Source organism: Opisthorchis viverrini, assembly GCF_000715545.1.
Source record: "Opisthorchis viverrini unplaced genomic scaffold opera_v5_133, whole genome shotgun sequence".
Taxonomy (NCBI): Eukaryota; Metazoa; Platyhelminthes; class Trematoda; order Opisthorchiida; family Opisthorchiidae; genus Opisthorchis; species Opisthorchis viverrini.
Genome location: NW_008751791.1, coordinates 77,219 through 102,306, shown reverse-complemented (window position 1 = coordinate 102,306; position 25,088 = coordinate 77,219). Strand labels below are relative to the sequence as shown.

The window sequence follows — 25,088 nt, the reverse complement described above, 5'->3', positions numbered from 1 at the left end:
AAGAGCTATCAGACGTCAAGTGAAAGTGAGTTTGCGATCCGACCGTGAAGTATGGTGGACACAGAAAGCCAAAGAAATGGAAGAGGCCCAAAAAGCCGGTAATGCCCGGAGATTATTTCAGTTGATCCGTGTGACCGGTCCCCGGAAACCACCTGTGAGTGAAACTATCAAACACCAGAATGGAACGACCTTCTCGAACAAAGAAGAACGCCTCGACCGATGGGATGAATACTTCGAACGACGACTGTCGTAGCCACCAGCCGGCACTCATCTGCAGCCCACAGGTGAAGTAGAACCCTGGACGGTGAACGTGGAACCACCTACGTCCTCGGAGGTTCACGACTGCATATGTTCTCTCAAGCGTCGATGATGACGATGATGATGACACGATGTATAGCTGATCAAGTGAATTTATTCTGAATGATTATTTCATTTGTTAATAATATTTGTTGCGCTCTAAATTGGATGGAGTGCATGTAGCTGAAAACTTGACGCTACTTTCCTCGTTTAACGCTTTTGTTGTTCAGAATACTCTGTTCGGGGCAACTGACCAACCAATATACGAGCTTCCTTCGATCCCCTCTTCACAAAATACTGTAGATCACACTGATGAGATATGTGAATTGTCCCAGGGTGGCGAAACAACTCACTTGGGTTTTCGTCGCTTTTATGATGCTTGCGAGTTGGACTATCCCGAACAGTTTCGTTGCGATCCTATTGCATCTCCATATATGAATTTAACGCACAGAGGTCATCACGATCGTCATCGCAAGTGAGTTCCGCAGTTCCTTCATGACCAACGTCATTATCACGTATTTGGGTTGTGCTCTGTAGTATTCAATAATTTCTCGAAGCCTCCAACGTCAGACGCCAATAAGCTCATAATAACCTCCTGTAACTTTCTGCGTGTTAGCGCGGCGGACATATCTAGCCGGATTTGTGATTTTTTTCTTTTTAATAAGCATTTTGGTAAAATGCTATTACTCCATCGCTCCATGTCGAGTCGAGTATATCGCCGATTATGTGTCACAGGTGGTTAATTTAAAAGCAAGGAGTTGGTGGTAGCGTATCCAGGTATACAGTCACGTCAGGACTATCTTCGGCCTACTGTCGAGAAGACTTGTCATGCGATCTTGCAAACTAGGTTGTCTGTTTTTCGTTCGTTCGTTTTAGTGCTGTCCAGTTCATTTACACTCTTCTCTGGAGCTTATCTAGATCGTGCTTAGTGTAGAGGCCAGTCACCGGCCCTCTGGCGTGGGACTAGATCTATTGTGTGGCAAAGCCTTCGCTTGCCTTTTCGCGTTTTTTATCAAAACTTGCCCTACCCCACTATAGAGAGGCCATTCTCTGAACGGGCTGCACTTTCGAGTGGCTAGTTGTGTGAATGTGAATTCTACTTCTGAGTTGTGTTTTAAAACCTTTACTCTGATGGTGGGCCGTTTTTAGACACATTTTTGGACGAAACCTGTATAAGAAGAGACTATAAGCTGTCTGCTTCGCTCCATTGACGAACGATCGGTGTTCCTGTTCTTGTTAAAGGGTATTCATTGTAGATTGTACGATCGTTTCAAAGATGAGGCGAGAAAACATGTTCATTGTGGTCGTCTGGCCTTCTTTGTACGTATTCGTTCGTTAAGTATGTGGATGAGGTGCTTACGAACTAAGCCGTTTGTTCGATCCCTCATCGTATCGTTTCCCTCATTTATGTTTGCTTTTTATGGTTCTCAGCGTCAAACTCTTTATACTCGTAGGCTCATTACTTACACCAAAGTTGCCTATGCAAATCTGTACTCGTGGTGCTGTTTGTCTTCTAGAATAGGGCCCGCGTGCCCCTCTCTGTGCCTTGCTGTGGATATTGAACGATATGTTCGCTAACAGACGTCAGGGGCGTTCCTATTGTCAGTTCCTATCCTGATTGTCTGACTGGGTGTTGGAGGTCCAGCCATAATAATAGCGATTGTTCAGCTACAACACCCTTTCGGCCTCTGATTGCCACCGGGATTGACGTGCTTCTAGGCTTAGGTGTTTTGGTAATATATCCTACCTGTCCATTTACCTTCTCTCTCTGTTATCAGGCTTTATTTAAATAAGTCGACACAGTTGTAGCGCAGTGTTCTCCTGTGGTGTTGCTGTCAAGAGTAATGATGATAACGGTAACGATGATGGTGACGACTAGAAGTAAGAAACGTACAACACCTATCAACATCAATTTTGGTCTTTTCTTGAACTAGGTTTCATTCAAAATACTCTCATTGCACACCATTTTGGTTTTAATGGGAGATTCAACGCTTCGTTTATGATATTCTGGAAGTGCAAGTGAGTGTATTCCGCAATTATCGTGCAATTTGAGCTCAAGTAGAACATAAGGTTGATCGAAGAAAATAAGTTACGCCTACAAGTTTTTCTTTTAGTGTCTGTTGGTTGCCTCGCAGAACAGATCATCTCCCAGAGGAGACTATTCTTTGTCATTGGTTTTCGAGTACTTTTAAGAAGGTGCTGATTCATTCCACCCTTCTGCTTCTGTTGAGGAATAAAACAACCATTCCTCCAAACCAGATAACTCTTCGCAGGTCGAACTACCTATGGCGAATCTCCTCTAAGCAATCGACGAATCACTGCACATAGACCAACTTCACTCGGCGCTAATGACATTACCTCACCATCCACACGAGACGTTCCTTTGGGCGGTAATTATCCATTTGTGATACCGTCATCGGTAACTTTGGATATAGGCCTCCAGTGCACTCCGCTTCTGTTTTCTTTGTGTTCCGAACCGGGTCTTTCCTGCGAAACTATTCCCTCTGTATAATATCTCTTCATGTTAAAACTCCCTCATCTCGAGTGCAACTTTACGGCTCTTCAAACTACACGCGACAAACAGCCTGCAGTATTGTTAGTCTTCTCCGATTAAAACCATTTGCTCTCCGAAGTCGCTACATAGACGGGCCATCGCCTTATCTTTTTTTGCCCTCATCCACACATGATCAATACTCATCAGGAATGTGCGAGTCATCTTGGCTAATCCCAGCACGTCTAATGATTATATGTATCAGACCACTTGTCAATTTGTGCGATCAAGATGTGGTTTGGTCTCTTGAAACGAGGTGCCCATTTTTGCCTAACAGTGTAATTTCGGTCTCTTCTTCATTGATTCCTCTTATTTCTTCACCTACATGTGTACTCTCACAAGTTGTTCAACTGAATACCTGTGCAAGGGACTTGGCAACACAAAGGGAAAACCGCTTGCCATTCCACCAGTAAACAGTTGAATGTCTTAAGGTAAAACCTGAGTGTAGAAAAGCCCATGGATGGGTGCTATTTCCATCGAATTGCGTTTTTTGCGCAGGTGTCATCGTAATATCTGATAATCCGGACATGCATGGATGTCTTCCTTCAAAATAAGTGTAGTTATATACTGATTTGCAGGGTAACTTGTTGTTAGTGACAGACCTAGCTCGACATCAATTGAAGCTATTGTCTATAACAGTCTTTATCGAATGTGATGCACAAAGATCACCTCATATTCGAGCTGGAACAATGTCGAAGGTTTTGATGTGTTTTTCCTAATGTCCTTCTTGCCCAGGGTTCTGTCAAGGAAAATCCAATTTCATTCTAAAAATTTTCGCAACAACAATCATGTTATTCGGTACCACGTGTTGTTGAGGACCCGAAACCAAACTTCGTTCATCTGGCATGGGCGTAATACTGTGGGCCGTAAATGAAACTGACTGAAGGCAAACCAACTTTTCAGATGGATATCTTTCCGCATGCAGTTTTTGAATCGCCTTTGCATGCATATCTAGTTGAGTATCAACGTGAAGAGAGATGTGAGAGGACTTATACACCACATCCTTCGGGGAATCGGCAGTTGTTTTATCTGGCTAACTGCCTCAGGTTATGTGAAAATTCTTTCGTCACACTGTCATCTGCCTGCTGGTGAGATCATCTATTGATCGATAAACTCATCTACTCAATCCACCTGTTTTTCTAACACTACCAACTAACGCGCATAGGTTTGTCGAGCTGGACCAGGGCGCTCATCACTTGGACGCGTTCTCACTGAGAATTTGTACGAAAAACCCATTGCTGATTAGCTCTCTGGAGCTGAGCGTGGATTTCAAGAAGGGTCGCACTATTTAAAGCGTAGGCTGGGTTTACGAGGACTAATAGGAGCGGTGAACCTTTTTGTTAAGCCCATTATAGAACACATTAAAGTTGTCCTTTGTTGAAAAATTTCAGAATGTGTCGAGAAATATCCCCGGATGATTTGAAATATCTTTTTCGTCCTGCGAACATTTTCACTTCGCTACTCTAACCAGCTTCCGTAGGTTTGTTTTTCAGTGCGTCAGTTTTGAAGCGAGCTGATTCCCACTTTCGTTTTTACAACATCTCAATGCAAAACGATAATAATAGCAGCAATTTTGATGATCTTTTTAATGGAACACCACTCACAATAATACTTTCCGACGACCCACGACGGATTTCGTCTTTCTTGGAGGTCATCAGCTAGTCCCCGAGTTCCCGTCAACTCTGTGCTATACTCAGTTGGCAAGACGCACTCATCTGCAAATTTAGTTCTAGTGAAGGAGAACAATTCGGGGTTCAGTTTGCAGTGCATTTCAACCAATCCCACAGGATGACTCATCGGATCATGTCTACCTGGTTCCAGCTGAGATGAGAGGTCGTAGATTCTTGGTAGAGAAGCATGTCGGAGAGTTAAATGCCGCACTGAGTAAGATGACAACTGCGGATAACGTGGAGGGAGTGATAAACCACAGTTACTATCATTGAATGCTTTGGATTGAAAGTAATTGCAAACGGAGTTCATGTTCAAAGTGTTTAATCTATGAAACTGTTTGAAACCACCAATACATTAGATTTTTTTGGCAGCGTTAAAGATCTGACAGTGTAATCAAATGTAACACGCCTCGATGAGCAGCAGGGTATTTTATCGTGAATGTTTTCGGGTGGACTAAGCCTGACCCTTAGGGTCAATCTTGATTGGCATAGTTGGATTGTTTGTGAGAGCTAGTAAGACTCAACAACTTGGTAGTTTTTTTTCGGTTAGTTTTATCGATCTGCAGTTAATCTCACCCTGACAAGCAGGTTATAGTATGTTCCAGAGTGATTTCCACACAGTCTCCCGTTAAGATTAGCTTGACCACCAACTCCGTGGGATCACTGGACCGTTGCTCATATGCCGAGCAAGAAGTCGAAAGCTGCACCATGCATCTAATCCTTATCATTGCTCGTCGTTATCTGTTGAATTCTGAACTTGCATCGCACGTGGCTATGTAACCTTGTGATATGGTCAACAGGAATACAGTTGCATCACCACTCAGTTTTATACAAATTTAAAGTTAACCAGTGATTGTTTAGGTTACCAACGGTGTTTCGTGGTGGAAAGCCAGGGTGATGCAAACATTTCACTTCGGGGGAGAGGCGGTCGATCCGCAAGAGGCGAACTTGACTTGTGATGATGCAGAAAACATGATACATACTGTCTGTATCGTTTTTTGTGTGATTTTTATGCAATTTTGCCGCTTTTGACCATTTCGCACTGGAGCATTTGTCTCAATCAACTTTGTGGGGCAGGTGCATCTTAACTGATGGAACTCTATTCACTGTCATTGAACGTAGAACAACTCAGATAGTTTCGTTGTAGTTTTCATTATACTACGTTGAACCGAGAATAAGTGAACGAACCACAACCAAGTGAACGGGCTGTTCCGTTCCTTAAAAGAACCGTTCTATTATATCCAAGCAGATAATTATTTTTTGTGCGCATCGTTGTTGTTCACTCTTGAGAGGTCCTTTTATGTTCTCCAAACAACTGCTCAGATTCACGCTGATGCAGCTGATCACCCGCAGCCGCTAGAATAAAAAAGTGGCGCATATATGTAGTTAACTGGAGGATTTCTCGCTTCACTCTTGGCAACCGTCTCCCATGCACCGTATCGCTAGGCTCTATCTTGTGAAATTACCAAAATAATATAGGTAGTGATTGACATCCGGTCATATTCGCCTGGTATATTTGACCCCTTATGCTTGCTTCTTTTCTTCTCTGTAGAGATAGTTTGGCCTACAGACTTCATTTGCTAACCAGGCGAAGTTTTTCTGACCGTTCTGTTTGGCTTCATCAGTGTACCCTGAACAACACATCGAGTAAGAAACATGTTTTCTGTAGATGCTAGTTATGTTCAAGTGGACCATTCAAACGTTAACGGCGCACTGAGGGTCCCGGTTTTAGCCAATACAGCTTTTTATTTTCTCAGCTTTGAATATTTGACCTGTTTATGTCCCTGGTCGCCGTGAGACTGGTTTCAAGATAGTGCACAAGCTTCATCAACTGTTTTGATTTGATTTCCCTTCCCTGGTTGGGCTGTTCTGGATGCAACAACTAAGTGGCTTTACCCACACGACTAGACAATGAGCTTCTGGTACGTCGCGGAAATCACTCACAACCTATCCGTATGTGTTCGCCATCCATATTGCTACAGTGACAAGTGCAATCTTGTTCACCTTTAGTTAGTTTGCCACGTCCGATTCGTTTTCTATAATCGTTTGTTTTTGAGGAGCATGGTCAGAAACATAAAAAGTAAGTGCATGTGATAGATGTGGAAGGGTTAAAAGAGAATATTAGATAGAACGAGGGAAGCGTCTCATTCCAAGTCGTGCCATCAACACTTCCGGTCAGACAAAATGAATCCCAACGTATGTAAGAATGGCGGCTGTTATTACCACTAGCGTCATTGTCACCGTGTGTTTTAGTTCCGGACGTAAGTAGTTAATAATGATGGTTCTCGGAAATTAGGTAATTAGGCGCCCATCATCGTAAACTAAAACAACTCAGTATTGAGGGAAATGTTTTTAAAGTACCGCGAATTGGATAATTTCATCGTGATCTTGGCGACAGAAACCAGGATCAATAGTGTCCAGTCACTGATTCTGTTTTAAACGGCGTGGATAATGTGAAAACCCGTTTATTGCGCGTTTGTCCTCAGTTGTTCACTTCCTGTGGTTCTTCTCCCTCAAACAGACTATCTTTTACCATATGAGGCAATACTGGTTGATTAGATCTTCAGGACTCATACGGTTTTGAGTTAGTCAGTTGGTACACGAGTTTGCTAGTTAGACGGTCAGGCATGTTAATTTTTTGTCATTGCTCACTTTCTACCCTCTTTATTTCGGATCGTTGATCTTTGGGAGGCCTTTTCTTGTAAACTTCCAAACAAGACACGGACTGTGTTCAAATCACATGACATTTTCCTCCGCGTTACAGACACATCAGAGAGAATCACTCGGGTATTTCGCGTTGTGGAATGCTACCAAAGTCAAAAGTCGGGGGTTCCTGGCTTGGTTCCCTTTCGGGCCCTGGAACTTCACCCACCAGAACAAGAGCCACCCGGACAACCTGACACGACGGCAATGGACTCCCAGTCAGGCGTGATTTTACTGCTTCCTGTCTCTGGACAACACATGGGTATTCAACAGTCCCCTCAATTAATTCTGGGGGACACTATCCATTTGGATGATGTACTACGTATCTTCTCGCCTTGGTAAGTCCTCCTTGCTGGACTACGAATGAACTGAATTCTCCGAAACTTTGTTGTCAACCGTCAGGTCTAGTTTCCAGCTGCCACCGTGGCTTTACAGGACTTACGTACTGATATTGCTCGTGACAACCTAGTTGTTCTGCTAACCTATTGGGTTGTCATTTTATTGTTGCAGTGGTTCTGGTACGTAGTAAGGTGAGTTGTGATATTCAAGTTCTCTCTAAAGACTACAATATTTTGATATTGTTGAGTTACTGTGATAATAAAATTAAGTGTTTCGCCTGTTTTCGACAAAGTTTGGTGACAATCGGTAGATTTATTGCTGGGAAACGTTTCGCTTTGGACACAAAAGTTTCGTCAGGCCAAGTGACTAGGTTTCGAGGTTGGTTGAAATTTAAGGCGGAAGGAAAACCAATCAGCTAACTCAGGCTAAATCTGTGTTGGGTGTCGGCCGAGGGATTTTAGTGTGTTAGAGTGGTTGAACAAGTGTTGGGTCGGTGGGAAACCCACATGTGTTTCGGTCCTGCCTAGGTTCTAGTTCTTCTGATTCGGTTCATTTGATGGTCCCTCTTGAACGTTGTTTGAACCTTCTGTCCGTCTGTGTTTCGCCTGTTATTTTGTTTCTGGTTATTATGAGAAGCACCACCTCTCCTTTTTCAACATTCCACCTACATATTCCAGGAGATGAGGACAGTAAATCTGTCGGATCACTTGTTACTGAATGCTTCTCCAGCTTATTGATTCCGGTTGTAGATGGGCTGGAACTAGCCCATTTTATTATCAGTTTTGACAAAATCCTTGTGTGAACATATTGTGGATTCAACTATCTGTGTTGATCTAGTTCTCCATAATGAAGGAGACTGGTTGGGCATCTAGGAGACCTACTGTGCGTTTTTGTGAGTATGGTTTAATTTAGTGGTTTCAAGCAAACCTAGCACTAGTTTTGCCTGATCAGTTCTACTTTCTGGACAAATTCTTCCTGAGGCAAAGTGTCTTTGTCATTTCGGTTTTCTCAACATGCTTTAGATATTGCTTCACCAAAAACCCATGACTGATATCTTTGTCTTCAAAGCTACTCACTAGGCTGACTGTGACTTGATCGGGCATGAGGCAGGCCTATTCATCTATTTTGAATCTAGTGCAACAGGGAGCATTAGTCTTGGCGCAGAACAACTTCCTATGTCAAACAGAGGAGCATATTGCGCCGTGTGTGGATTTCCTCCACAAGGTCGATTCTGAGTAACTTCTTTCCTGACAGCCTTTTTTCCAACTTCCTCCCAAGAGTCATCCAGGTTTGAAGTAAAAGTATTCTTGTCGCCTTTACTAGCTCCGACGTCTTGAGACAATAGAGCTATGCATGTGGATTTCTATATTGTGTTGAAGACATCCATGTGACTGACAGTCCCCTTATTTGCCCTCATATTTCGCTAGGTCAGTTTTGCCTGGACGTACAAAAGAAGAGCTAACTGTACTCTACCAGTTCTTCTGGGTTCAGCGTGTTCGTCCCCGCGACCTGCATGGATGGACAAAGTTAAAAACTATTCCGAATAACTCCAATCTTACTGAACCAGACACGCTTCAGTTGTCCTCAGGCTAAATCTGTGTTGGGTGTCGGCCGAGGGATTTTAGTGTGTTAGAGTGGTTGAACAAGTGTTGGGTCGGTGGGAAACCCACATGTGTTTCGGTCCTGCCTAGGTTCTAGTTCTTCTGATTCGGTTCATTTGATGGTCCCTCTTGAACGTTGTTTGAACCTTCTGTCCGTCTGTGTTTCGCCTGTTATTTTGTTTCTGGTTATTATGAGAAGCACCACCTCTCCTTTTTCAACATTCCACCTACATATTCCAGGAGATGAGGACAGTAAATCTGTCGGATCACTTGTTACTGAATGCTTCTCCAGCTTATTGATTCCGGTTGTAGATGGGCTGGAACTAGCCCATTTTATTATCAGTTTTGACAAAATCCTTGTGTGAACATATTGTGGATTCAACTATCTGTGTTGATCTAGTTCTCCATAATGAAGGAGACTGGTTGGGCATCTAGGAGACCTACTGTGCGTTTTTGTGAGTATGGTTTAATTTAGTGGTTTCAAGCAAACCTAGCACTAGTTTTGCCTGATCAGTTCTACTTTCTGGACAAATTCTTCCTGAGGCAAAGTGTCTTTGTCATTTCGGTTTTCTCAACATGCTTTAGATATTGCTTCACCAAAAACCCATGACTGATATCTTTGTCTTCAAAGCTACTCACTAGGCTGACTGTGACTTGATCGGGCATGAGGCAGGCCTATTCATCTATTTTGAATCTAGTGCAACAGGGAGCATTAGTCTTGGCGCAGAACAACTTCCTATGTCAAACAGAGGAGCATATTGCGCCGTGTGTGGATTTCCTCCACAAGGTCGATTCTGAGTAACTTCTTTCCTGACAGCCTTTTTTCCAACTTCCTCCCAAGAGTCATCCAGGTTTGAAGTAAAAGTATTCTTGTCGCCTTTACTAGCTCCGACGTCTTGAGACAATAGAGCTATGCATGTGGATTTCTATATTGTGTTGAAGACATCCATGTGACTGACAGTCCCCTTATTTGCCCTCATATTTCGCTAGGTCAGTTTTGCCTGGACGTACAAAAGAAGAGCTAACTGTACTCTACCAGTTCTTCTGGGTTCAGCGTGTTCGTCCCCGCGACCTGCATGGATGGACAAAGTTAAAAACTATTCCGAATAACTCCAATCTTACTGAACCAGACACGCTTCAGTTGTCCTGCTCCTGTTTGGCATATGGTTAGTTAGCTTTTTCACATTTTGATCACACGTGTATAGCTGAGAATCGTGACTACTCCTTTCATTCGTTCGGCTCAGCACAGAAAGTGGCGCAGTCAGTAAGAACCCCCTGGCGCGTGCTATTTTTCTTGTATGTCTAATGTCAGTTTCATGTCTTGGTCTAATTCCAGGCACGCGTTCAGCCATCCATAACTGCGCCAATCGCTTCCGGGTGAGTAATTTTGTTACATGTATTTTTGTTTTTGTTATTCACTCAATCTTTGATAGGTATATTTCAAAACCTCATGGTTGTGTGACGGGTTTCTTAGCCCACCAGGTTTTCCACGCGAGTTGCTTACCGTAACATACTTCGATCATTACCGATTATCCTATGGTCATCAAGTCAATCAACTGCGTCGACCAACTGCATACATCATATTTGGGGTTTCACCTTAAGCCTTTATAATACTGCAGTTGGCATTCGCTTTAGGTTCTCCAGACCCGCGTCACTCCCACTCCATAGTAACTACTTATTTCTACCTAGTAGCAGAAAATAACCTTTTGTACACCACTTGGGGCACGTACCGTGGGTAATGTGCGTTCAGTAATGAGCAATATTAAGGAAGTTGTGGTGTTCCTTGTATGCCGATTTTCAAACTTCCCTTATTATTTATATGTCTGTGTAGCGAGTTATCATGGCCTACTTAGTTAAATAACTAGTTATTTGACTCCTATTTCCCGTCCGAATCGGGCCTCGCTGAAAATGAGTTAATGAACCGAAATTTCGTTTGTCTGGTTCAGTAATGCTGAATTATTTTGAGTGGTTTTCGAAAGAAATAAGTCTAGCCCGATAGATGAACTGTCCGCACTCCATAGGTTGTGCTGGCTTGGCCGCGTGCTCCGTATGCTAGTCGACCGAATTCCCCGAAATGCTCTTTTCTTGCAACCACGCAAAGAGTGGAAACGAGACAGGGAAGGCCAAAGAATGACTTGGAAGCAAAGTATGAAGACCATTAGCTACAAACCCAGCTGCGCTGGTCATTGCCGTCTCCCTGGATGGGACCTCTAGACTAATCGCATCAATGGTTAGAGGGACTGTCAGACATGGCTCAGTCGTGCCCTCAATGGTGCTCATGCATCCAAGCTATTGCCTTCAGTGCATAGCCTCTGCCCAATCTCTCCAATTACCAATTCACTGAGGTCTGTGTTTATGCACCAATTATATCAACCACCCTCTCCAATGCACAGCTGTCTACCTCACCTCCCCAAATCATCGATGAGCGAAGTTATGGCAGCTGTAACCACAGTATTACAAGCTGGCTTGGCGCGTGCTCCGTATGCTAGTCGACCGAATTCCCCGAAATGCTCTTTTCTTGCAACCACGCAAAGAGTGGAAACGAGACAGGGAAGGCCAAAGAATGACTTGGAAGCAAAGTATGAAGACCATTAGCTACAAACCCAGCTGCGCTGGTCATTGCCGTCTCCCTGGATGGGACCTCTAGACTAATCGCATCAATGGTTAGAGGGACTGTCAGACATGGCTCAGTCGTGCCCTCAATGGTGCTCATGCATCCAAGCTATTGCCTTCAGTGCATAGCCTCTGCCCAATCTCTCCAATTACCAATTCACTGAGGTCTGTGTTTATGCACCAATTATATCAACCACCCTCTCCAATGCACAGCTGTCTACCTCACCTCCCCAAATCATCGATGAGCGAAGTTATGGCAGCTGTAACCACAGTATTACAAGTGCGCGTTGCAGCTGGTGATGATTCTCTGGTTTCTAGGTTGGTTTTTGATAGATATTGTTTGGCGCGTTCTTCAGGTAGTGCCCAAACTAATCTGTTTCCACCTTTTGGTGTCGCTGTGATCGGCTGTTTGATTCGATCTACTACGGTAACGCGATGTTCGCCGTGTAGGCATGAGTAGTTGATAATAATCGTTCAGTTGTAACACTCTTTCGGTGCCTAACTGCTATGCCACCCGAAGGTTGCACGAGGGCAGGGCTGGGACGAAGTTGCCTAAATCTAGACAAGGGTAGTCGAGATGCAGAGTTCGGGTTGGAACCACGGACCTTCCGGTCAGTAAATTCGCGCTGTAACCATCTCGCCCCGCGCATGAGTAGTTGGGTAATGAACGAAATTTTTTCATGAAGTAGTTTTTACTACGCCTAATTGGACTTTGCCGTTACAGCTATTAAACGGTTTGATTCGCTATCCGACGACCGCCTCCATAACAACAACAGTCCGCCACTATCCTCGTGGGAAAACAATCAGATATTAAAACCGTATTCCCTACCTTCAAGTTTCTATGCTTATTTTGCCACTTTGGGGATCATGTTAACAGATGGCAAGTATTGCTTAGACCGCTGTTTGTAAAAGACACTGGCCAGCTGAACTTGGTGCAGCGGTCGCTCCCCGACTTTGGATGACTAACTAGTGTGATAATCGGTTGAATAGCTTTCACATGTGGTGCTTGAGGCGGATGGTGCGTATCAACTGGATCAAAAGGATATCCTCTTACGGAGGCCTCCAGCAATCTGAACTCACGAGTCCCAGTAACATTCGTTCAAATAACGGAAGTTTGTTTTCGGTCTAACATCTGACATGAATTTCTCCATACGTGAGCTCGGTTTTCTCTGAGCTTTCGTTTTTGCGCACCAGTGTGTAGATGTCCTGAACCGAAACCGAGGACTTCCACTACGTTCAACTCTAGTGAACGATACAACCAGATACAAGTTGCCTTGCGAGTCTGCTCTTTTAGACATCACTTTTTCTAGTGCGTCCTGCAATGCGGGAGTGTCCCATGGCTACCGGTAACCTTCTACAATATTCAACGCTGACGTGACTCCCTGAATGCTTTCACCGTCTTCGTGGTCATTAGGTCTACTGTCGCTATTTCGAGTAGGCTATTCTTAACACCAGCAAAAGCGTGTTATTCGAGTAGACTTTGACTGGTGATTCATGATAAATCCAGCACAGATATATGGTGGGTTTTGACCAAAACACTGTTCTAAACTTTTCGGAGGTGCACTTGATTGGAAAGGCTTCATTGGGCTACTTTCAGCCGGCTCCGATAGCATTTCGGTACGTTTGCTTAGTATACCCAGTCACCAGTGACCTGTCTCCGATGCATTCGCATCAAGCTGCTCCTAGTCTTTTGCCTTCTATTTTGGAATACGTAAACATGATGAATTGCAAGTCGGGGTAACGTATTGATTTTAGCATTCAGTGCCATAATAGTGTGCATATTTTCCACTAGTTTTGTGGTAGTGCAAATGCCCCTTCGAGTAGTCCCGTCAGTCCAAGTGCGAGTCGATGGCAATGCTGACCGACCGCTCCTGGTCGAACGGCCAAGTGTTCAAACTACTAACCGATAGGTCGCGAGTTCGAAACTCCTGTGAATTTCTTGAGGTGCGCATAACTGGTGATTCTCCATTGAAATAAAACAGCTGTAAAGTACTTCTAGTATTCCCAACATTCATTCCTCACACCCTCGACAATCTTATAACAGTTGTGTTTAGTCTAGGTTCTTCCGATTGTTCTTCTGACCAGTGGTTGTCCGTTTTTGTCCCCCCGACTAACACAAGGATGGAAGCTTTACGCTTCCGATGCCTTCCTTTGTTTGGTAGAGACTTAACGTTATTATTTTTGGAACTGCCAGAGCGCCATTAACGACCATATCGTGAATTTCGTCAGTTGTGAGTGCTACTACGATTGAACATGATGTTTAGAGTAGCTTTTAGCTTCGCTATATGATCCCGATATGAATCGGAGTTTTTCTAGCCGGTTATTTTTCAGATCAGTATGCTCAATGATTCGGTCTGAACTACCTTCGTATGTAAAACCAGCTACTGTTATGTTAAGTTGCGGAAACGTTTAACCAAACGTTTATCATTCATTTTGCTGAAAGCATTACTTTTATCTCATTTGCCTTTTAGCCTGCTTGCGAGAGTGACGAGGAAATCGAACACGTTTATTCAAAGCCCCTCGACCTGGATCAATTACAAAATCCTGTGTTGGTTTTGGGCGTTTACCGATTTTGGCTGGCGAGTAAGCTTAGGTGAGCAATATGCCAGCTCGTGACAGGTGTCCTCTCTTTCTATGCGAAACACACCTAATAGCTTGTGGTGTTGACCCGCATGACTTCTTTGTTTTCGGGAATGGGTTTCCCCACTTGTAAACTTATGGACTGTCATCAGACCAGCCGTTATTGTACTCAAAGCTGACACGCTCCAGTCACGCTCAATGCAAGCGCGTTATTCGAAAGCGTGTCACTATGTCAAATATAACCACGACCGCATGGCCCTCTTTGGATTGCGAACGCTCAGTCAAACTAACACATCGCAATGACAGCTCTTGGTCATTTAACAACTAACTCAGAATTTGCTTGACCGATTTTTTCGACGACTACCTGATGAAACTGCACTGGAACGACAAAAAAACCTCGAGTGGATGAGATTACACGGATCACCGGATCGAAAATGATTCGTCGTCAGTTGCATTCAAATCCTAATCTAACCGTACTAGAGCTATTGTACTACACACCATACACCAATCACAAGTCGTAAAGTTGCCATGTTCATCTTACAGTTGGCCGACGGGGTAGCTACGGTCTGCGCAGACGATATTTGTCGTGTTTGGACAGTTTGGGTGGTAAAACATTTCCGGGTAAATGCTATTTGCATAAGGTCGTTCTCAGATGATCACTGTGCAAAACGGGGTATGCCTTCTGAAATCGGGTGCCCGTGTGACTACTTCTCCTTACTGCAGAGGCAATGTGTTTTTTAGTCATCTTGGATGTGCACATCGTGTTGTCACGACAATGAACTATATTTGCAACCGCCACTCTAACTCAACTTTCTCCAGTGAGTAGTTTTTTCTCTCGTTTTTCTTTCCACTTTGAGGATGTTTTTTGTTTTGCATTGTCCTCAGATGAATCTGTGTAATTAGTTGCTTCAGTGCGTTGTATAAACGCACGAACTCGTGGGAACCTAATTGCAAATCATTTGCTTCCCGACCCTTTCAAGTCTGTGGAGGGTGTCAACATCAACACACTGGAACAGAGACGTATTGTCGTTCGTTCGTCTTTACAACGTCTTTGTTGCAATTACTGGTTGCTTTGCAATGCATCAGAGCAGCCTAATTCTTCTTTTCGGGCAACGTTTCGCTTTTGACACAAAAGATTCGTCAGGCTAAGTGACTAGTTTACGAGGTTGGTCGAGATTTGAGGCGGAAGGTGAATCCATCACTAAGGTTTACATAGGACAAATTGCCAGGTAATTGCACATTCAAATTGGTGAACACAAAAGGAGGATAAACGAACCATCCAATACTAAACACTGGTCAAAGACTCAGCGATGGCGATACATGCGTTAGACACAGGGCATAGATCTAGAGAATGTAGAGGGGACTGCGGTTCACACCACAGCGGCTGACAGCCCAGGCGGTGAAAATTACCTAGCATCACAATCAAAGATGTGGAGCTGGTGAGCGTATGAAAAGCGATGATAAGCCGAGTTGACACGTGACTGTGTGGTTGTTAATGCGCATAGAACAAAAACAGGAGGGGGGAGGGGGAGACCCCACCCGATCACAGTTCACAGAATCCCGCTTCCTTACACAACTATCGTAGCACTTTCTTACCCACAAATAGATGGAAAGTGAAAACGACGTTCAAGAGAGGTCATCACGTGAACCGAACCGGAGGAACTAGACCCTAAGCTGAACCCAAATCCATGTAGGTTTCCCCCCTTCTGAAATCGGGTGCCCGTGTGACTACTTCTCCTTACTGCAGAGGCAATGTGTTTTTTAGTCATCTTGGATGTGCACATCGTGTTGTCACGACAATGAACTATATTTGCAACCGCCACTCTAACTCAACTTTCTCCAGTGAGTAGTTTTTTCTCTCGTTTTTCTTTCCACTTTGAGGATGTTTTTTGTTTTGCATTGTCCTCAGATGAATCTGTGTAATTAGTTGCTTCAGTGCGTTGTATAAACGCACGAACTCGTGGGAACCTAATTGCAAATCATTTGCTTCCCGACCCTTTCAAGTCTGTGGAGGGTGTCAACATCAACACACTGGAACAGAGACGTATTGTCGTTCGTTCGTCTTTACAACGTCTTTGTTGCAATTACTGGTTGCTTTGCAATGCATCAGAGCAGCCTAATTCTTCTTTTCGGGCAACGTTTCGCTTTTGACACAAAAGATTCGTCAGGCTAAGTGACTAGTTTACGAGGTTGGTCGAGATTTGAGGCGGAAGGTGAATCCATCACTAAGGTTTACATAGGACAAATTGCCAGGTAATTGCACATTCAAATTGGTGAACACAAAAGGAGGATAAACGAACCATCCAATACTAAACACTGGTCAAAGACTCAGCGATGGCGATACATGCGTTAGACACAGGGCATAGATCTAGAGAATGTAGAGGGGACTGCGGTTCACACCACAACGGCTGATAGCCCAGGCGGTGAAAATTACCTAGCATCACAATCAAAGATGTGGAGCTGGTGAGCGTATGAAAAGCGATGATAAGCCGAGTTGACACGTGACTGTGTGGTTGTTAATGCGCATAGAACAAAAACAGGAGGGGGGGAGGGGGAGACCCCACCCGATCACAGTTCACAGAATCCCGCTTCCTTACACAACTATCGTAGCACTTTCTTACCCACAAATAGATGGAAAGTGAAAACGACGTTCAAGAGAGGTCATCACGTGAACCGAACCGGAGGAACTAGACCCTAAGCTGAACCCAAATCCATGTAGGTTTCCCCATCGGCTTAACACTTGGTGACCCGCCCTAACACACCATCCCTTGACCAACACCTAACACTGATTTAGCTTGACTTATCTGACTGGTTCTACTTTCGACTTAAATTTCGACCAACTTCTTAACCTAGTCACTTGGTCTGATGAAGCCTTTGTGTCAAAAGCGAAACGTTGCCTAGCAAAAACTTACTGATTGTTACCAAGCTTTTCAATAGGTTTCAAACGTTTTTCGATTAATTCTTTCTTGTTCTTATCTTGGTATCACTTCACGTCCCATTTTTGTTGGTTACAGGGTGTTATGAATTCTCACAGTTGACTTTTGCGAGCAGATTCACTCTTGTTCATTAGTTGACTATCGTATTTTGCACCTCTTTCCCTTTCAGAGACTTCCTCTTAAGCATACATTATTCTTCCGGTTATGGTCTGGTCGTACTTCCGATGTCGCCGAAGACAAGTCCAGCGCTTCCTTTAAATCAGCCTTCGCATTTCGACGTAGGGAGTTTATACGAAACCACTGGGCTGCTACAAATTCCCGGGAGTCAAGTTCCTGATGGGTGGGTTACGGATTTTACGCGTTAATTTGCGCCGCATGCGAAATTAGAACTTCTTATTAACCATGTATTCTGTATGATTTCGCAACGATAAGTCCCATCATGCAACACAATCTCCCGAATTCCGTCTGCCTTCTGGCCATCCTTTCTGGTGAGCAGTCTGAACAAAGTTTTCGATTTTGCTTACACCACGGTATGCACTGGCTTTCTAGTGATCAACTGATGCAGGCAGCGATTGAGTAGGTTATGGGCGGCCTCATTATCAGCTGTCACCTTGATAAAGAAATTCACCCCGAAGTTTTTGCCCTTTCAGTGCGTAACTGGTGCGTGGTTTGTCGGGGGGCATTCAAGCTGCAATACTCTCAGTCACACAGATGAGCAATCCGTTCTCTCATAGCACAACTCGTCCCTATAACCTTTTCGACTTTTATGATTGCTCCTTCTGAAAGGCTCAGAAACTGTCCCATAGATACTAGGACCCACTGATGTGATCGAGCCGCACTTACACAAAATGTGTAACGTCACATACCCAAGAATGTCACGATGCACGCGATGACCGGCGGTTATCCGCATCCTCAATTGTTGACATTTTGGTAGTAAACTCATGTAACCCATTTGCATACTTTCCTCGGTACATCACTCAATTAAAAAGAAAACTTGAGAGTTCTGGACAGTAGAGGTACAAAAGGCAAATCCAGTCAGGCGTTAAACCCGATCTATGCACCTTCACGATCAAGCAGGCACCAACTCAATCGGACATTTCAGGTCGATCATCAGGTTATGGGATCGGGCAACAGGAGCAGCCGGATGAGCGAACGAACAAAGGTGTGTATCAGATAAGTCACACTCGAAGGCCACTTAAACACCCACTATTTTAACCATCGAAACAGCTCCTCCGTATCGGGACTCACTCCTCTTAGAAAAAAATTACACAGAACAGATGCATACCATCACTAATGCATTATCGCACCGACAGATCGATTAGTGATGAAACGTTTGCTCACCAAGGGGTAGGTTCAGTGAAGAGACCAACAAAGAACAAATGCGGTCTAGGCGTATTTTTCTAATACCAACAGAACTTTACTGTAAGCCTGCATAAAATGTTTACTCTTTGAGGAGCACTACTCATAACGTTGCTGAAGACGACCCCTTTTCGCCCTTGGGATTTATTAGGTGGACACACTTTCGAGTTTCTGTCAACCTTATGTTCTATTTGAACCCAAATAATTCGCTAACTACACATTTGAATGGGAGTCTCAACTGGATTCCAGCCGAACCTCTCGTTTGTGCAATTCTTCCTACTTGATAAGCCTCAAGAAGGTCGAAACCGGTTTTGGGCTGTCAGAGGGTTTTCAGCAATCTTGTGAAACACTAGACGGCCTGATTGTCCTGCATAGGCACATTCATTTGGATAATATCGTAAGCGAGAATATCGACTGTTTTTTAGTTGAGGCTCCCGTTAAAACAAAGTTGCTGTTCAAATGAGTGTAGTTCGCAAAGACAAGTCACCTGTGATGTCAAGTAGCATTTATTTTCCTCTGTAACATGTCACTGCTAACCACTCAGCTATGAATCGGCTAACGGTTGACGAGAGTCTTATTACTAGTCCGCTTTTTGGACACGTGGGAATTATTTTAATGGTTTGGTTTTGTTCGTTCCGTGAGCGCATTGATCCACTTACTTTAGTAGATATCTAGGTGGTTGGCTGTTGATCAGGAGCCTATTGGTCGGTGGCCAATGGATTCACCCGAGCTACTCATATTTAGACATACTATCATAACAGTATGATACGTCATCTGTTTGGATGTTGGTCTGTTTGCCGAGCTTGGCGGTAGGATTGGAAACATCAAGACGGCATCGTCAGTGTCGCCGCGACTGGTGATGAAACGCTTGTAATCCAACTGTCAAGCTCGGCGAACAGACCACCAGCCAAGCAGCGTACCCAAGCTCTCTATATTCGTAACACCCCCACGTCATCCGTTTGACCGATGCTTAATGATTTGAGCTATTTTAGGTTGCAGGATATTACTAAAGAGCGAATATCTGAACTTCAGCGCCGTCTACCTACCGATTGCCTGCAGAAAGTGAGTATTGTGTTTCATCCATGCTCATTTATGTTCACTTATCAGCTCTCTTTCCCCGATCCCTAATCAGCTATCGATATTTTTTTCTGACATCGAATAGTCGTGTGTCGTAATCTGTTGGGTTTGGTCGTTTACCGCGTTTGAAGTTGATGAAGACTTATCGGCATCTCGTTCTGTAGTGGGCTTATCAGCTGGACACGATTCACGAATTGTTTTTTTTCTGGCAGTTCGAGATGATTTGCTGAGGTTGGATACCAGCTGTTTACGAGTTGGTTCGAGCTACCTTTGGCCTTCCAGCCTATTCTTTTGTAGGTTTGTACGACTTGTTACGACTTCTGTACGACTTCTTACAGGCCCTAAATCAGGAACGAACCGAATCATTTGACTAGTATGCCACAATAGGTTTGTAGCATACTGATTGTTTGATTGGTTTTCGAGTTTGATGGTCTTATCTTGCAGAACTTTTGATTCATTTATTTTCATTTTCAATTTTAACTAGTCGGCTGTTAGAATATACAACTGGGATTCTACATCCATTCACACGGCAAATCAGTGTTCGATTATGCTTTGCAAGCTCCGCCCAATGTTTCCGTTGGAATGCTATTTACGACATTGAGGCATTTTTCTTCACACAACGCTGCTCATAAGATGGATAAAAACTCGTCGGTAATCCATTGCCTAGAATGGTGAAAGGGTGGTGCGCTGTCGGGTATTCTCATAGACAGTGTTATTCCAAGGGATTTAATACTACTTCAGCATCTGAAGACTCCTGTTTAATACCCTTGTTTGTAAGTAAACTATTCAGTTGAATCCAGCTGAACGCACAACTGCGAGTTTCGTTTAGTCGGTTAGTTTTACTTTTCACGTAATAGTCAAGTTGTACTGCTGTACCAAAGCAGTAAATTCCATGCAACGGTTTTATAATTGTCCAATTTTTCGGAAGCATCAGAGAAACTCCGAACTAACTACTTAAATTCTCGGAATAACCCGTTTTTTGATGAACTAATCTCCTAGGTTGAACCGAACAAACATTTCAGTCAAGCGTGTAAAATTTTAGCTTTGTTTGCCCGACCGAGTTTGAGAATCTATGCAAATCTGGAGAGATTAGAGTTGACATGCTCTCGAAGCAACCCAAGAACAACGAACGTTGTATGAGAATAAGTCTTATACGTTCCTTTCCAAGCTTTCCTTAGGTATTTGGTACCTGAAAACAAAATATACATAAGAGTTTTCTGCATCCGTCGGCTTCTCTTTCCGTTGCACTCAGTTCGATCAATAATACAATACTACTGTCACGCCTTCCACTTTGACGGAATCTTGTAGATTCAGTCTTATTCTGTTTTGTGGCACTAGTAATGATATTATACAAAGAAGCTTCTCTACTTTTTAACCACTGCTGTTAAGCTTCCGCATCGTTTAACGGGTCGACTCGGTACGCGCGCTTCACATCGAAACTGTATGTTCCTCAATAGTCCGGTCACTCGGAGGCTAAGTATCACTGGTAATAGCAGATTTTGCGAACACAACGTCCATAGAGTCAAGTGTTATTTCCTGTCGACGTCCGATCCTTTTCCACTCATGACATGTTGGGACGACATTTTACTTCTTGAAGACTATTCAACAATCTTGTAGTTGAACTATGATTGGTCCTTCCCCATACGTGCTGATAAACTGTTGCTTATGGTTTAATTTGAGGGAAGAGATTGGCATCAATGGGATGATTCGAATCACGTGACTGCTGGCTAGGTTCGTTACCTTATGATGGATAATCATTTGTCAGTTCCCCCTCCCCAGAGATTCTCGCTGCTTTACAGTCATTGCATGAAAGTACCAATCTGTTCGGATCTCTACGGTTTTCCACCCTCCTCAGGGTTCAGCGGATTATGAGAGAACTTCAAACCGAGCATCCACTGTACTAATCCATTTAAAACAATGGCATGAAGCGCTTGGCTTTTATTCTTACCTATTCAGTGCTTGAGCATAAGTATAGAAATCCTAGCCTCATCCTGTCATACTTCCTGTCGTTGTATCTGAATCTGTTCAGCGTCTGTTTGACGGTGTAGTCCATGTTTAGCAGTCTGGTCAGTTCTAACATTTTTCTTTTTAAAAATATATTTATAGTAACCGCATCGTGGGCCGGTATCGTTTTATACATAATGGAAAACATGAAATCTACTAAGCAACAAGCTCCTCTTTCTTTCATCGCACTTCATTTTCACATTTTTCGACCTTATCTCTCTTCCTTCAGTTTACGCAGTTTTGCTCAAAGTTAAGAGCACTCGCGGAACCGAATGCCTCATCTTTCGGGCCTTTCTGTTTGTGGGATGCACGCAGCGCCAAATTCAATTTGGTTGAAACCAACTATTTCATCTGGCCGAAACTCGTGTCGTTTCACGTATGTTGCTTGTATGCTAGAGATCATTATTCTCGATACTTGTGTTTTTTTCTTCAGGAGTGCTACACGTTTCCCATTCTGTTATGTCCCCGTAATGTTAAATATGCATGATCAGTTGTTCAAACGGAATTCACTCAGGTATCTGGAATAATGTATGCTGAATAGAGCTATAGTTGAATGAGTGCAAGAAGTGGACTGTTCAAACGATGATCTCGTCGAAACATTCGAGAATTCGTAAAAGCCTCATTCTTTTTAGAACATTTCGTGATACACATCTCGTGCATCTGAAATGACGCAGAACAACAGAGCACATTCTAACTTCCGATGACTGAACAACAATACGGCCAATTTGTCCTGTGTATTTTGAGTGCCACACGTGACACACTAGCGAATAACGCGGTACGTAATTCAGATGCCAAAATGCGAAGGCTATTAGTGGATGAATAATAAATCTCATATATACAATTAGAACGAGCCTGGAGCGACATTACATTGAGCTAGCTAGGAAGAGGTAGCCACATGGTGATTGTCAAGGTCGGAAGTCCGGGGTTCGCGTACGCGCAGCTTGGAACCGTTACTTCAAAACGAAGTACCGTTATCAATCCTTGAAAGGCCCACACATACGTCCTAATGCCTTTCTTGTGAACTTTAGTTGGCTACGAGTTTACAAAACTTAATTTTGGTGTTAGGAGGTATATTTCCAGTGCCAATGCATCTTTTTCCTATCGATTATGCTGTGTTACAGGGAACACAGCGAAATGAACTACTGTTTCTCGGTACACCGAATTTATTTCGCCTAATCTTTTCGGGGGTAATATGGGATGGCTGGAATAGACCAGAATGCTTTGGGAGTTAGTGCGTCCGAGATACCCCTGGATCAATCACTACCTTCAAATGAACTACGAATGAAGATGAGCTAGACCGGTATACGGCAGAGCAAGAAGGATGTTCACTGGTCATTTCATTGATGCGAATCATAACATCATTTAGTAGATATTCCACTCCAATTAATACCCAGCTTATTTCGTGGACACAGTGTCTTATGTGTGGAATGATGCATCTTTACAGTCCACAAACTTGAAATTCTATGGAGTTGTTGAAGGGTCGTTTGTATCCAGCTGCTAAACACACTGCATCTGCGACTGAATCCTGACGCGCGGTTTCAAGTCTGTGTGTATACTCAGTCACCCACCTAGGCTGAACTGAGCCGTAGCTTACACATAGGCTCACGCAATACATCCGGATTTCGGTGCATCGACGTATTGGTTGGTCCCGTCCAAGTTGATATCCAGAAGCGATTGATACCGACTTTATCTGTGGTCTTCTTTTACTCGAAAATTAATACCGTATTCTGTGACCAGTTTTTAGGTCGTATGCAGGGTCTTGGACGGTTAGATACTCGTTACGGATAGAGTATAGATCTTCATTGAGCGTCAGCATAAGACTGAATAGTGTAGACTGAATAGCGTTTTAATTATCAAACAATGGACGCGCATAAGCTGAAAATAAAGTCGAGAGCATGATTAATACGAGGGGGTAATGTGAACACAAAGGATAGCCATGGTTCGTAAGATAGAAGTTTGACGGCACAAACCGTGCACTTTGAGGTGAAGTCTTGTACACCTGGGAGGGGAAACGGCGAGTTTTTGGAAAGAATAAAGTGGTGCGTGTGGGTACTTCTGAAATGACACAAAGAATTATGAGTTTCTATTAATTTATCACCGATCACGTCGATCACATTGGTGCATAAGTTATCCACCAGGTTGTCTTTTCCCCGTCAGTAGCTGACATCATAGCTAAAAGCGGAGAGTTCCACTTTCCGTCGCTGGATTTTATCGTTTTTTATCTTACTTTTCTGCGACACACCATACATAAGGGAAACCGATCGCCGCTGATTGATAAGCTTGAAGGGATATGGCCTCCATTTACAGACAGATTCAACGATGGTGTGTGCCTCTTTCTCAATAGCAGAGTAAATCTTTTCGCTCGGCGTTAGTGTTCTAGAAGAGAATGCCCCTGGTCGGCAGTTCTGAGTCAAAGATGAAGCAATGGCTTTGACTGGGGCGTGCATTGTAGTCAACTGTCATGACCACAGCGCTCTCCAACCTTAACTTTAAATTTTCGAAGGACTGTTGTACGCGCTTCGGTAAAGGGAAGGTCCTGTTTCTGACAAGCACACTGATTTTGTCAGAGAAGTAGGGTATTCATTGCGAATAATGAGCAAACATGCCAACTCGTCGTTGGGATTTAACCTCATATGGATGATGGAGTTGACGAGTTGACTTAAACTTGATGCTAAGCACCCAGTAATTCTGAGGTGGTGAACACAGCGAGAAGTTTCTACAATCATTTTATCTAATCGCGGTAACGGATAAGCGTCTAGGTATGTGGACCGAATAATGACTCGACCATAGAACACTAACATGTGTCTTTTGTGGTTTGAATTTTTGTGACTATCACTTGGGAACCACCCACCATATTGGCACAGTCAGCGATGTCAGTATATACAGGTGCATCCAAAAATGCATCAAGGTTTCTAGTTTTTTAGGTTAGGTGATTCGACAGTGTTCAGAAATGTTCGGAAGGTTCGGAACCAATGATTCCAAGGTGCAGTGGCGTCTGGGGAATATGGTATTTTTCCAAACACTTGGGTTCCGTTGTATTCCTAGACAAGTAGCTTGTTGTGGATGGAGTGTAGATCCTGACTGAATGAATAGCACTTTATTTGTATAAGAATAGGTGTACATAAGCTGAAAGTAAGGGCGAATGCACGGTTAATACGAATCGATAATGTGAACACGAAGGATAGCCATGACAGTACTGCAGTTGTGTACTCCAAAACATGTGAAGCGGTGATCAGAACTGTAGTGAAGAATAGGTTATGTGCTTGGTACTTCCTTGTCAGTGGACTTGATTGCAACGTTTCATTGGTCAGGATCCACGTTCTTTTCCATTTTTTCTACACTATTCTGTAGCACATGC

The 25,088-nt window shown here is 43.6% G+C and overlaps 1 protein-coding gene across 1 annotated transcript in view; it reads left to right on the top strand.

Annotated features, from left to right (window-relative positions):
• The window catches only part of T265_14042 (hypothetical protein), a gene marked incomplete at both ends in the record, with an annotated part of 46,577 nt that overhangs the window by 5,360 nt on the left and 16,129 nt on the right, over window positions 1-25,088 (top strand). The window contains 9 exons of the mRNA XM_009171790.1: window positions 528-772; window positions 6,071-6,165; window positions 7,283-7,559; window positions 10,152-10,331; window positions 10,406-10,538; window positions 14,246-14,367; window positions 17,460-17,630; window positions 19,642-19,711; window positions 21,960-22,106. Coding sequence (XP_009170054.1) covers window positions 528-772; window positions 6,071-6,165; window positions 7,283-7,559; window positions 10,152-10,331; window positions 10,406-10,538; window positions 14,246-14,367; window positions 17,460-17,630; window positions 19,642-19,711; window positions 21,960-22,106 — 1,440 coding nt within the window. The remainder of the gene's footprint in view (window positions 1-527; window positions 773-6,070; window positions 6,166-7,282; window positions 7,560-10,151; window positions 10,332-10,405; window positions 10,539-14,245; window positions 14,368-17,459; window positions 17,631-19,641; window positions 19,712-21,959; window positions 22,107-25,088) is intronic.